Source organism: Schistocerca americana, chromosome 2, assembly GCF_021461395.2.
Source record: "Schistocerca americana isolate TAMUIC-IGC-003095 chromosome 2, iqSchAmer2.1, whole genome shotgun sequence".
NCBI lineage: Eukaryota > Metazoa > Arthropoda > Insecta > Orthoptera > Acrididae > Schistocerca > Schistocerca americana.
In genome coordinates, this window is record NC_060120.1 from 315,302,809 (window position 1) to 315,317,672 (window position 14,864).

The following is a 14,864-nucleotide window of genomic DNA, read 5'->3' on the forward strand; positions in this document are numbered from 1 at the left end:
CTTGGACATAGGCAGGATTTGACGGTCTACACACGGAAAAATTTGAAACATATGTTTTGACAGAGCACAGTGGAAAGTGAGCGACTGCGAAACTGTTGGATTCATTTGTTGCAGTTTATGTGACACACTCTTATGTTTTCATCACTTTTTTGGGAGTAATTATCACATCCACAAGAAAACCTAAATCGGGCAAAGTAGAAGAATGTTTTTACCTATTCGCCAAGTGTACAAGTTAGATGGGTCGACAACATATTCCTGTCATGTAACGCACATGCCGTCACCAGTGTCGTATAGAATATATCAGACGTCTTTTCCTGTGGAGGAATCGGTTGACCTATGACCTTGCGATGAAATGTTTTCGGTTCCCATCGGAGAGGCACGGCCTTTCGTCTACTAATCGCACGGTTTTGCGGTGCGGTCGCAAAACACAGACACTAAACTTATTACAGTGAACAGAGACGTCAATGAACGAATGGACTGATCACAACTTTGCCAAAATAAAGAAAAATTTTTCGCTGGAGGGGAGACTTGAACCAAGGACCTCTCGATCCGCAGTTGATCACGCTAACCACGGGACCACGGCGCTCCTGAGCCGAGGTTATCCTTGATGTTGCCTATCTTCGCATGGACTAATCAGTTTGTATATTTTGCTTATTTTTTCATGGTTCCACACAACTTCTTCCTGTTTTCTCGATTGATCTGTGTTCAGTTTTTCAAGGCCTATCCACTGTGCCAACTTATAACTAAATCTGAGGGGGGTGCGATGGGGAGGTTCCCTTGTCAGTAACTCATCATCTGCCTTCAGGAGTTCGAATGGACCCCTTTCAGTCTTCTCCCCAATGACAAATTCTTCACACAAGTGTCTGAATTATTCTGATGTCTTGCTTCCATTATCAGGCACATTAGAATTGCCACTCTCTGACTATTGCACACGATTAGCAACTCTACCTGAGCAATCTGGACGAGTATGGGTAAGCGTGCAGGGAAAATGTGCAGGTAGCTATGAGCGCGCCGGTTCGCGTGCCGGCGAGGCATGCTCTGAGACGGCGGTATCGCTGGTGCCATTGAGAATTTGCGCAGGGCGCGTTATCTGGCGTGGCGTGACGCAAGCGGCGGCCGTGAGCAGATAGGCAGCCGACTCGCCGCCAGATGTGCGGCGGGCCACACACAAACAGCGCAGCACGCGCTTACTTCAGCTGCTGGCCGCTCTCTGCAAGGAAGCACTTTGCGGGTCTCGAGCCGGTGTTGAGGCTGGGGAGCAGTACCTCATATCGTCCCTTGCTGTTCGTAAACGGAGCGTTAACTTCGTTCAGATCTCTTTGTAAAGGAAGTAAGGACTACTTGCGGCAATGCAGTTTGGTTTTCCCGAAGGTAGGTTCAGCCGCCAAATCGGAAGCGGTCCCTTTCTCTGCCCTGTTCAAATGGTTCAAATGGCTCTGAGCACTATGGGACTTAACTTCTGAGGTCATCAGTCCCCTAGAACTTAGAACAACTTAAACCTAACTAACCTAAGGACATCACACACACCCATGCCTGAGGCAGGATTCGAACCTGCGACCGTAGCGGTCGCGCGGTTCCAAACTGTAGCGCCTAGAACCGCTCGGCTACCCCGGCCGGCTCTCTGTGGTGTGTGAGAGTTGTGTTGTAAGTACTGGGTGATTATAATTGAAGTGCAGCTACTCACAGAGTTCGAATGTGGGCTATAATTATCGTATGGCAGCGAAATTCGTTGGATATTGTAATATGCTTGTCCAGAACCGATTTACTCTGGAAAAAAAAAATTAGGTCCAATTTTCACCACCAGGTGCAAAAGTGGCTCTGTGAATGCAAGGAAGACGTATACAAATGTTTGCATATGTAATGGATTAGAAACGAAAGGTATAACGTTGATTTTATTATTAACCCCTACTTACACAGTTCGTTCAACATGAGCACCGGAGTCGTCGACGAGATGCTATATAGTGCTAGATTTGCACCTGGTGGCCAAAATTGGAACCAATATGTTTCCCGGAGTAACTCGGTTCTGCATTAACGCATTAGCGTATCTATCAAGCTTCGCTGCTATACAATAATTATACCCCACACAGGGCCTCCATGGGTAGCAGCACTTTAATTATAACCACCCGGCGTATCTGATGAATGTGGGTGACTAATGGGTATGTATGTAGTGCAGAGTCTTGTTTGCGCCTTACGATGATGAGAGAAGGAAGAGGACGAATACCACGGCCGGCACACCAAGGGCAGAGCTTAAGCGGTCGGCACACGGGCCGTGCATACGAACGTTAACACACCGAGTTTCTGAAGTCATAGAGTGGAAAAAGAGCATTTGGAAGTCGTTCCGGACGTGGAGAGTAATATCTAACATGTAAGATATTCTGAATGTGCGTTTGAACGTAGACCAATGGGATGGAAGAACGCCACCAACATAACGCCGTCTCTTTGCAGATCAAAGATACGCGAAACCATATTGGCTTTCAGCTGAAGCCCAAACGTATATATGCCGTTACTAAGCACCAGCAAGTCGAAGATCTCTCGAAAACCCTTCGTTAATTGAACAATTTGTTTTAATAAAATGACAGGAAACGTCATATTGGTGATTAAAGAATTATTGCTATTTCTTTATTACGAAAATATGCCGTTTCATGTCAACGGCACATTGAGATCCATCAAAAACGCATTGTTCTTGGTATACTTTGTTATAATTAAATGTCTGTTAATGACATACCTGGATTAATGTTTTCAGTAGATGGTATTATGCAAAGTATGGTCGGTGTAGCGTAATCAGTAGAAACGCAAAATTGTAAGGTAAGAGGTAACTTGTTGCTGGTTTGCGTCTCACTGAGTCCAGATATTTATTTACTAACCTTCGTGTTTTCTAATACGTTCTGATAGCTTCTTACTAGTTTAATAGAAGTATATTCCATAATATTCGATGCTACGCAAATATAAGCGCTCTCTGTCTCTCTCTCTGTCTCTGAAGAGTGAGCCTGTTCGATTGGCTTAACCTACAAGACAGCTTGCACCACTTGTAGTAAGATATTTTCAACCGTCTCGTTTTAACATGACTAGCATATGGGCAAGGGCGGAAATGTGCGTTTTAATAGAGACCAGGTAGGAAGTTTAAGCTCGTTCATTTTGTAAACATTGTGATTTTCTAGCTGACGACTGCCGCTGGAGCGCGCTGCGTTCGCACATTCGAGGTACATCCAGAAAGTAAGTTTCCCGATCTTGTTTCCTTTAAGGCAGACGTATTTAACAGGGAAAATGGCGCATGCGCAACATATCTATGACGTGACAACAAATGCAGGCCGGAGTGGTCCAGCGTGGTGCCAATATCGCGGCAGCAGTGCTCCGAAACGGCGTCTTTTAATCGTTCTCCCGCCGCCTGCGAGGTTCGGTCAGCGACAAGGTTTCTTAATGCGTCCATCAAAATTCATCGTCAGCTCTGTGATATCTACAGGCAGAAAATTATGAGCAAACAGATGGGGCGTCGCTGGTGTATGCTTTTTTCCCGGCAGTCGTCAAAGTGTCCATGATGAAGGGCGCAATGGGCGACCGTTCCTCATCGGTGATCACCTGGTTGAGCTGGTGCGGCAGCGCACTCTGGAGAACCGTCCCTTCATGATTACGGAGCTTGGCAGCCATTTCCCGCAGACATCCCGATCCTTGTTGCATGAAATTGTCACTAAGCACGTCCTGTTCAAGAAATTGCGTGCCGGGTGGGTGCCAAAAAACCTGACACCCGAGCACCAAACGAAACGCTTTGGAGCGGCACTAACATTTCCGCAGTGGTATCATGATGACGGCAACGAATTCCTCGGCAGGATCGTCACAGGCGATGAGACGTGGGTTTCTCATTTGACCCCGGAAACCGAGCAGTAGTCAATGCATTGGCGTCACAGTCGATCTCCGGTCAACACGAAATTCAGACAGACTGTGTCGATGCAGAAAGTGATGTGCATGGTGTTCTGGGACGGGAAGAGCATTCTGCTCATTGACTTCCTGCCCAGAAGGTGAAAGGGTGAACGCCGATTGTTACTGTGAATCAATGTGGAAACTGCGATGTACCATTCAGAACAAGAGGCGTGGAGTACTTACTGCAGTTGTTTTGCTGGTCCATGACAGTGCTTGTCGGCATACGGCTCGGCGCACAGCGACTGTTTTGCCAAGTCCGGCTGGGAACTGTTTGATCATCCAGCATACTGTCCTGATCTTGCTCCCAGCGATTTTGTCTTTCCTTGCACATCAAGAAACTCCTGTTCTCCCGCCAGCGCTTTTGACAACGACGAAGAGCTGAAGACGACTATCAAAAAATGGTTCAAAATGGCTCTGAGCACTATGGGACTTAACATCTGAGGTCATCAGTCCCCTAGAACTAGTTAAACCTAACTAACCTAAGGACATCACACACATCCATGCTCAAGGCAGGATTCGAACCTGCGACCGTAGTAGCAGCGTGGTTACAGACTGAAGCGCCTAGAACCGCTCGGTACGAACATTCCACAAATTGCTATTTGTACAGCAGAATCTTCAAAATGCAGCGCTCTGAAAAATTTGAGACTATCAATTTATGCCCTCTTAATATAAGTGAGCCCGCATCTCGTGGCCGTGCGGTAGCGTTCTCGCTTCCCACGCCCTGGTTCCCGGGTTCGATTCCCGGCGGGGTCAGGGATTTTCTCTGCCTCGTGATGGCTGGGTGTTGTGTGATGTCCTTAGGTTAGTTAGGTTTAAGTAGTTCTAAGTTCTAGGGGACTGATGACCATGGATGTTAAGTCCCATAGTGCTCAGAGCCTTAATATAAGTGACAACTACACCCTGAACATCACTTATCAAAGTGGTTCGTGCTCCATGAATAACGATAAATTCTAACGTAAAATCCTTGCTAGTTCTAGACAAAGGTAAACGAAATAAACCAACACAACCACGTGCAGCTATATTGGCACACATCACATGTGATTCGTCAGATTTCTTGCTTATTCTGAATAGTCAGTGCGGTCTGATATTAGCCCACACACGCGCGATCTACCGACACACAGCGCAGTATGGCAACGGACTGCTACAATAGGCCGCTCGTGTGTGCGGTCCTTTATGTCTTTAGGCATGGAGCATTCGAATTGGTCAAGGATGCGGAGAAAATCGGCTCTACCAATGCATTTAATGACGAAATGAAGAACATTAAACTTGGACAAAAATGACTAGTAGCACTGACAGAAGATGTCGAAAAACTTCAATGTAGGTGAAATCTTTGTGCGGGGCCGATGTTCGTTCTCGACCAAAGGCATCAGACGTTCGCCGGCCACACTCTTGTCGGCTTAGCCATCTGTGTACGCTACACGGACAGATTCAAAGGTACAACCTGTCAGAAGTTGCTCCAGACATCTTTCGAACTGCACAATATGCCCTCCGACCACCTTGTTGACTACAGTCGTTGAAAGGCATGAGGGAGGAAGGGGGGGGGGGGGGGGAGTCGCAGTGATGATATTATGTTAAGAGTGGAGTCTGCTAGGACAAGGAATGAAACATTTCATCTCACAAACATTCCTGAGGATGTAATTCGTCGAAATCAGTGATACTTACTTTATTCCACGGACGCTAGTAGCACTGACAGAAGATGTCGAAAAACTTCAATGTAGGTGTTTCTTGTGTTATGACGAAATAGGTGAGAATTTCACGATTATGGATAGCGACATGCGATGGTAAACGTTAAACCAAAGACCTTTTTTTATTGTTGCGAAATTAATTTCAATCGGTTTCTCCTGTTCGCCTAAAGTGAAGTGGGGAATCAGTGGAAAAACTGCAGCAGGGATGCCCGGAAGGGGATTGGAGCGGCGATGCTCCCGAGTACACGTCTATTGTGGGAGTAAGGACAGAGCCTTGAGGGACGCCAGGTGCGCCGCAGCCAGTGCAGTAGGTGGACGAGGACGAGCTGGCGGCAACTCGCTCGCGCGCACCCCCGCGCTGGCGCCAGTAAAGGCGGCGGCGCCGTGAGTCAGCTCCAGGCGGGCTCTGGTTACGTGGGCAGATTTAGCCGCGCGCTGCGGCGCCTGGCCGACAGCCAGCGCTGCCAGGTGTTCCGCGCCGCACCTGCACACACTGCCGCCGCTGCTACTGGCGCCAAGCCGCGCACAGCGGGACTGCGCCACGCCAGCCGCAGTCAACCCGAGTTGCGCACGGCACGCGCCGGACCGTAGCTCTTATTCGAGCTTTCCCTCCGTGCAGAAACTTTCGAGAATGGCACGTGCTGTACACGTAAAAGAACTCAGTGCAGGGAGGGTAGCAAATCTGTACAGTCCCTGCCTACTGTCGTCAGGAGTGTCCCCTGTGTTGCGGGTTTCACACACGCAGCTTAGTAAACATACGTGGAAGGAAGGATAGCATTTACTGCCACTTAACAGAAGAATGGAAAAACTGGTAGAAGGTGACCTTGGGGGAAGATCAGTTTGGATTCCGGAGAAATGTAGGAAGACGCGAGGCAATACTGACCCCACGACTTACCTTAGAAGACAGGTTATGGAAAGACAAACCTACCTTTACGCAGAGGTGACAAAAGTCATGGGATAACGACATATGCCGCGTGGGATTAGCCGAGCGGTCTCAGGCGCTGCAGTCACGGACTGTGCGGCTGCTCCCGGCGGAGGTTCGAGTCCTCCCTCGGGCATGGGTGTGTGTGTGTTTGTCCTTAGGATAATTTAGATTAAGTAGTGTGTAAGCTTAGAGACTGATGACCTTAGCAGTTAAGTCCCATAAGATTTCACACACATTTGAACATTTTTTGATAACGACATGCACATATACAGATGGCGGTGGTAGCGAATACACAAAGTGTAAAAGAGCATCGGCGTTGCTATCATTTATACTCAGGTGATTCATATGAAAATGTTTCCGACGTGACTATGGCCGCACGGTGGGAACTAGCAAACTTTGAACGCGGAATGGTAGTTGGAGCTAGACGCATGGGAAATTCCGTTTCGGAAATCCTTATAGAATTCGATATCCCGAGACACACAGTGTCAAGAGTGTGAGGAGTATATCACATTTCAGGCAAGGCAGTAGCCGACGGAGTTCACTTAACGCCCGTGGGTAGCGGCGTTTGCGTAGAATTGTCAGTGCTAACAGACAAACAATACTGAATGAAATAACCGCAGAAATCAATGTGGGACGTACGACGAACGCATCCGTTACGACAGTGCGGTGAAATGTGGCGTTAATGGGCTATGGCAGCAGACGACCGACTCGAATGTCTTTGCTAACAGCGCGACATCGCTTACAGCGCATATCCTGGGCTCGTGACCATATCGGGCCTGGTCACATGACTCCCGATTTCAAAGGTGATGGTAGGGCTCGAGTGTGGCGTAGACCCCACGAAGCTATGGCCCCAGACCGTCAACAAGGCATTGTGCAAGCTGCTGGTGGCCCCATAATGGAACGGGTTGTGTTTACATGCAATGCACTGGGTTCCCTGGATGTTCGGCTATTTGGAGAGCTTTTGCAGCCATTCATGGCCTTCATGTTCCGAAACAACGATGGATATTTTAAAGATGGCAATGCGCCATGTCACCAGGCCACAACTGTTGGCGATTTGTTTGAAGAACATTCTCAACAATTCGAGCAAATGATTCGGCAATTTTAGTTCCTGCACAATATCCTGCACCGGCAATACTTTCGCAGTTGTGGGGGCTTCCAACGACTTGTTGAGTTCACGCTTTTAGCAGGTATCCCATGACATCTGTCACCTCAGTGTTTTTATACCGTAAAAGAATTCAACACATGGAATGCCAGACATGTACGAGATCGTACAGTTTCTTGCTTCTTCTGAGGACTGCTCATTGTGAGACTGGTTGCAAATGTGCGAATGAGTAAACAGACAAAGTAAAATCAGTGTATCTATTGGCGCGGAACTTCTCTGCATCATAAAATTCTGAGTCAAGATGAAGTGAAACTGGAATAAATTTCTACCGCACAGTACGGTAACGATACGCTGGTAAGCGCAAGGGAGTATTAACTGCATTAACTATTTCGTGAATGACTATGAAAACTGCGTGATCACGTTTGTGCAACTACTGTATCGAACGTGCTGAATTCTTAGTCTATGCGAATCGTCGAGGAACAGTGCTTTACACTACAAAGGGGATGAATAGCAGTGTTAGTAGCAATGCAACAATCATTCACGACGATCCACTCTTCCGCAAATTATCTCTATGCCTCCATTACGGGACCGCAGCCAGCGTATTTGTATGAGGACGGGACAAGCATCCCCTGTGAACAATTTCTGTGTTCACTTCGAGTTGAAGGTGATGTTTTGCAGCAAACTGCTGTCACGCCTCATGAAATTGCTTCGAAATAGTATTCACGGGCGCCATATAGCGTCCCTCTCACACGAAACCAAAGTTAAATTAAAAGAAGGACCATATTGAAAGGGTACAGTACCACCCGACATTGAAAATAGGTACAACATACTTCATTATTTTTGTCAGAACAACACATTTTTTCTAATAATAACTCAGTTTCAATTAATACAGCGAAGCCGGATACCAGTGTGGGAAAGAATGACAATTTATTTATTTAATTGATCACATGTGCACTCCCTCAAAATAAATCCCTACATCGAGTTTGGTGAGATCTGTGAAATGAATGAATGTATGGTCGTCTGCTAACCACAGATAGTGAATGTGAATATATGATCATCTTTGACACGATCCTACGGCCACCTTTGGTGGGACCAAAGAGATGAAATTTACCTGAGCTTTGAGCACCTGAAATGTGGCTGACCAATACTGTAGCAAGGTGCTCCCCCACTTCAGCAGAGCCCGGCGGGGTCAGGGATTTTCTCTGCCTCGTGATGGCTGGGTGTTGTGTGCTGTCCTTAGGTTAGTTAGGTTTAAGTAGTTCTAAGTTCTAGGGGACTGATGACCATAGATGTTAAGTCCCATAGTGCTCAGAGCCATTTGAACCAACTTCAGCAGAGGTGCGAGAGGACCTGAAGAACGGCCATGTTTCAGCACTCTGCCACTGGATCTTGTGCTGTTAAGACCTGTCTTAGGTGTGCTCCGTAAAGACAAAAGAGTGGAGACATGGTATGCATGTGGAATATTTAAGAGTAGTTTGCAATAATAATTTCTCTATTTCAGGAACTTTTGTGGGGAGAATTAAATGTCAGGCAGGTAATATTAATGGGATCGTAGTAATCTTCGGAAGTGACCAACGGTCACAATGAAACCACGTGTAGCAACAAGTTGAAATACTTCCGTGTGCTTAAGTTAAGCTGAATTACTAGCGTGTGTACTATAAGTTGAAATATTTAAGAAATGGCGTGTGCAGGACTTGAAATTAGAGACGAGTACTTCCATGTGGTGAGTACTGTGTGAGTCTCAATCTGTGTATGAGACAAAGGATAAAGAGAAGTACTCGTCCATGGTATCAGTTGAGGACTCGCATGTGTGATGAATATGTTCTTAATATTACTTTGCGTGATATGTTTCCGTGTGACGCTTGATTCATACTCTGAGAGAGAAGCAAGATGAGTCAGCCGTCTATCCAGCAACGCCACTTGGCTTTGCATTGCACAGGAAGACGTGCATATATCTCCAGAGTTCATAGTAGGAAAGTAGAATTACGAAGTGTGGCAGTGTCGTGTGAAACTGGGATAAATATTAATTGAAGTGGGAAAGCTGAAAGTGATAATGTTGTGACTATTCCCTGTGTTGTATTTCATGTTGTAGTGTGGTGTACGTCATGTAATTTAAGTATGTGTGGTTTGCATGGGAGAGTAGCAAGGTAGTTTCAGAGGTAGTGGGTTATGCGTGTTCCTTTTGTACCGCTCGGTCTGGAGGAAAGTTTCGTGATGAAGGTTGTGAGAGTCGAAGTGTGAGATATAGAAAAAGATCCACCATCCTATCCAGAAAGTGCACTGTAGCGTTAAATAATTACGAGACCATGAGATAGAGAATCACCAATGTAAAGCCATACCCACTGGGCGGAATTTCGCATGTGTTATTGTTGTAGGTTATAGAATTTGTGTGTTTAGGTTATAGAATTTATCGGAATAAATAAGATAGTGAAAAGAAAAAGATTGGTGGCATTTTCCTTCGAATTGTATGTTGTCATGATATCCAGAATTTATAATGTGTGCGCCACTCATATTCAGTTCGATGGCCACGTGTTGATAAAAGCCGTTAAATAAAAAAAATAAAAATAAAATGTGGCATTGTCAGTGCGTAGTGAACAGTCAGAGTTCTGTAAATTACTGATAGTCAGATGTGCGTTTCCGTTGCGTATTATTCATATAGCAGGATAATTTGTAACTTAATTGTGAGTACGAGGGTTCATGTTACTCGATAAATAAGAATGAATCCACTTGCTTGGCAGACCACTCATCTTGCAAGCCTGACTGCTTGATGCCACAGTATGAGCAAGGCATGTGGGTGCCTCTCAATATATTTACAATGCTTTGCGAGTAGTATTCTTAAAAGTGTTGTACATGGATCTCTTAAACAAAAGTGCACGATCGGTACGAAATATGTTATAGTTTATTCATTTCATATAAGGTACTGGTCTCAAGCGGTAGTGAGAAATCGTATTTCCGGAAGAACGAGCGGGATATCTACAAAACATTTCTGGAACTCGATTTCTTTTGGAAGGTGTGCCATCCATAGTTCGAAAATTTGCATTCTTTCAACATTTCAAAGCACACGATTTTAGAGAAGTCTGAGTTACATTTCTGGCTACAACTGGCTGGACCCTTTTCAGCTTGTTTACCACGCACAGAACACTTCTTCTAGCTTCGTTTAAAGACCGTAGTTAACGAATTCCAGTCGACAGTGATAGGAACCCAGTTGCTAGCACCGCCGCGACCATTTTAAGGTTTGTTACTTCGTTCCGATGCGAGAATGTGAGTAACAGTCGATAGATCGTCTGGCACGCAGTAGTGGTTCTAGTTAAGGTGGTCGATGGTATTTAGGTCAGAACTTTGAGCAGACCATTACAGCAAACCCGCCAGATTTTCTTCCTGTCATTGTGCAATGGTTGTGTTGCGTTAGTAGGAGGACAATCCTTTTTTAACGAAAAGGTCTGACAGCAAATAATTGGCGCCGTATGAGAAGCATGATGTTGAATGTTTTCATAAACATAATCTATTATTTTGCCCCCAACCAGTCACGAGACCTAGGAATACCCATCCGCTCACCAATCCACCTCCACTAAGTCTCGGCTCGTATTCAAACATATCCCGCCATGAATGCTACTGATGTAAGGTGACTTACCATAAAAAAAAATGACAAAATGAAAAACTTTATTCTAGTACACAGAGCAATGAAACGCTATCTGAACACTATCAAGCGAAGTTGTCCTTTCATGATTAGCTGCTCATGGGTCGAAACACGGCCGTGGGACCAAAGTTTTATTACCTTCCTATCAGTCGTTGTCTTGTCGACATAGACATCTAATACGGAACGTAAGTCCTGTTTGACAGCGTTCAAGATATAGGAAGTTCGCTATATGCGGATAAAATGTTCTTGGCCTTCCTGTCGCATCAAGTGGTTAAAATCACATGAGCTTTCTCTTGTTGCTCCTTGGCCATTATCAAGCGGAATGAGAATGGTCCAGAAATACTTGATCGAAAGCTAGTGGCATATTAACCATTTGACGCGGGTGGAAGCCCGAAAATATTTTACTCAGTGTTACCGCGGCGATACTCCAAATACTTACATTACTATACAGGGTGTTTGAAAGTCTTTGTATCAAGGGGTGATATATCGAGTGTTGGGGAATTTCTTTTATCGGAGACAAATATTTCACCGAGGCTTCCTGGCAACAGTAAGCGTCCTTTAGTGTTCGGTGGCCGTGGGACGACGAGGTTTCACCGAACCAGCAGGGTTTACTAATGATGCGTGCTGTGTACTACCCGCAGCAGTAAATTTATAAAGTGATTTTCAACAAGAAAACCTTAAGAATGAATGTCTCTACGATAAGGAAGAGATTTTGGAAGCGAATCAAGTGCTTTAATTTTACTGGGCCTATCCCCTTTTATACGGAGCTGATGACAGGAGTACAGGCAACACACAAGGCATACTTACGCCGCAGAGTGCCTACGACCCGCCGCAGCTGAAAGACATAAGCAATACAGGACACCTAGAGTCATTGGGAATCGTCAGCGAGCATTTTGTCTCTAACAAGGGTTTTTCCCCATGGCGTGACCTATCACCCCTAGACGTTTGGTGGAAAGGCTTTGGAACACCCTATACGCGAAGACTGCTTTCGTGTGCGGCAGTCGCTACAAGATGATATCTCAGAGTTGCCATGCAGTTTATTGAGCTTAGTGCTTCATCGATAATAATGTACGATAAATAATGCGACAGATTTTTTTCGGCCAATTTCGATTGGAAAATGCAGAATTTGTTGTGGAACATCGTGGAATGTTCCCGTTTCAGCACCTATAATTTCATGAAGTTACGATAGGTGGCGGCGCTATACCCAGCGTTCAGAATCGCGCCTGTAACGGACTTGCGTTCCAAGCAGGAAGCTGTCACTGAGTTTCTTTTTGGGGAGAACCAGAGCATCACAGATATTCGTAGGCGCTTGCAGAATGTCTACGGAGACCTGGCAGTGAACAAAAGCACGGTTAGTCGTTGGACGAGGCGCCTGTCATCATCGTAAAAAGGTCGCGCAAACCTGTCCAATCTCCCGCCTGCCGGCCGGCCGCACACAGCTGAGACTCTTGCAGTGTTGGAACGTGCGGACACTCTCATTAGAGGTGATCGACAGATCAAAGTCAAACATTTCGCTGTTCAACTGGACATATCTGCTGGTAGCGCTGACGTACTCGTTCACCAGTTGGGATACTCAAAGATGTGTGCCCGCTTGGTTCCTCACCACGTAACAGAAAACCATAAAGAGCAATCAAGGAGCATCTGTACGGAACTGCTTAAGTGGTACGAGGCTGATCCTGATAATTTTTTGTCGAGCATCGTCACAGGCGAGGAAAGATGGATTCATCACTTCGAAACGGAAACAAAACGGCAATCCATGGAATGGCGTCACGCCAACTTTCCTCTGGAGAAAAACTTCGAAGATGCATCCTCAGCCAGTACAGACAAGCCTATAGTCTTCTGGGACGCTGAAGGGGTTATTCTGTTTGATGTCCTCCCTCATGGTGCAACGATCAACTCCTCCGTGACAACGCAAGGCCTCACACAGGTCTCCGCACTCGAGAGGAGCTCACAAAACTTCATTGGACTGTTGTTCAAATGGTTCAAATGGCTCTGAGCACTATGGGACTCAACTGCTGAGGTCATTAGTCCCCTAGAACTTAGAACTAGTTAAACCTAACTAACCTAAGGACATCACAAACATCCATGCCCGAGGCAGGATTCGAACCTGCGACCGTAGTGGCCTTGCGGTTCCAGACAGCAGCGCCTTTAACCGCACGGCCACTTCGGCCGGCGGACTGTTGTTCCTCGTCTACCCTGCAGCCCGGATCTCACACATTCCTACTTCCATCTGTTAGTCACAGTGAAGGATCTCCGCGGCAAGCAGTACGTAGACGATGAGGAAGTGATTGATGCAACTAGGCGTTGGTTCCGACGTCGAGCAATAGAATGATACCATGCGGGCATACAGGCCCTCCCAGGAAAGTGACGTAAGGCGGTCGCATTGGACGGAGTTTATATTGAAAAATAAGATTTTGTAGCCAAAAGATTGGGGAATAATGTGGGATACTTGAATCCAAAATAAAATCAACATGCTTTCAGAAAAAAATGTGCTACATTAGTTTGTGAACGCCCCTCATATTTGATACATACCACCACCATCAAATCCACAACCATCACCACCACTACTGTCATCCACTGCTGCGTGAAGAACTTTTTCCTCTCATTACGGTCTCCACTTAATACCCATGTTCTTCCTGCGTGTCTTCTTGTGTCATCCACGTACGTTCCATTACGCCAACATGACTTTTCCTAACTCGTGGAATCCAGCACTCGGACAATTCGCCTGGCTAGACGCCCTTCCTCCCACAAACCCCCCAACTAGCAGACGCAACGGAGAGCGGAGGGGTCGATTTGGAGGCCACAGCTGAAGATGTTGATCCCTGCCACGCCTGCCTCTGACCAGCTATCGGCGAGCCGCCGCACTGGTTCGCTAATAATGGCGGGCCGCCCCACTCCTCTCCTCTTTTTGTCATTACTCTTACAAATATGCGCCGGCGCCGCCTCAAACATAAACAGCGGCTATTTTTAGGGTCGCTACAGGATGTCCGCGGCAGGCGGCCGATGGCTCTTATCGGCCGCGGCCAGAGGCCAACACCGGGCCAGCTACGAGACCTCACCACGCCGGAACCAGCTGGTCTACGTCGGGCTCTTGAACAGAGCTGCACTGCTGTTGTTTACGTGGTTTTTTTCCGGCAAATGTGACATAAATGCTTGTATTTTCGATCAGCTTAGCAAGTGTGTGACCTGTTCGTTTGCAGTCACATCTGATAACGGTACGCCCGCATCTCGTGGTCGTGCGGTAGCGTTCTCGCTTCCCACGCCCGGGTTCCCGGGTTCGATTCCCGGCGGGGTCAGGGATTTTCTCTGCCTCGTGATGGCTGGGTGTTGTGTGCTGTCCTTAGGTTAGTTAGGTTTAAGTAGTTCTAAGTTCTAGGGGACTGATGACCATAGCTGTTAAGTCCCATAGTGCTCAGAGCCATTTGAACCATTTTGATAACGGTACAGAGTATTAGACTTCTAAACTGTGGCAACAAGGATAATGTGTCAAGCAGATGAACCTTTACAGAATCTCAGTGTTCTGCCTTGATTTACCAGACTTGGTATAGGACCCTCGGATATCCTGCATTTCCAGTACAAACAGCAACAGTTACATGTGAT

The 14,864-nt window shown here is 46.5% G+C and overlaps 1 protein-coding gene across 1 annotated transcript in view; it reads right to left on the reverse strand.

Annotated features, from left to right (window-relative positions):
• The window catches only part of LOC124593986 (extensin-like), a 48,838-nt gene extending 34,659 nt beyond the window's left edge, over window positions 1–14,179 (reverse strand). The window contains exons 1-2 of the mRNA XM_047132337.1: window positions 14,018–14,179; window positions 5,874–6,134 (exon numbers count right to left, since the gene is read on the reverse strand). Of these exons, the coding sequence (XP_046988293.1) occupies window positions 5,874–6,134; window positions 14,018–14,179 (423 nt within the window). The remainder of the gene's footprint in view (window positions 1–5,873; window positions 6,135–14,017) is intronic.
• Between the last annotated feature and the right edge of the window lie 685 nt (window positions 14,180–14,864).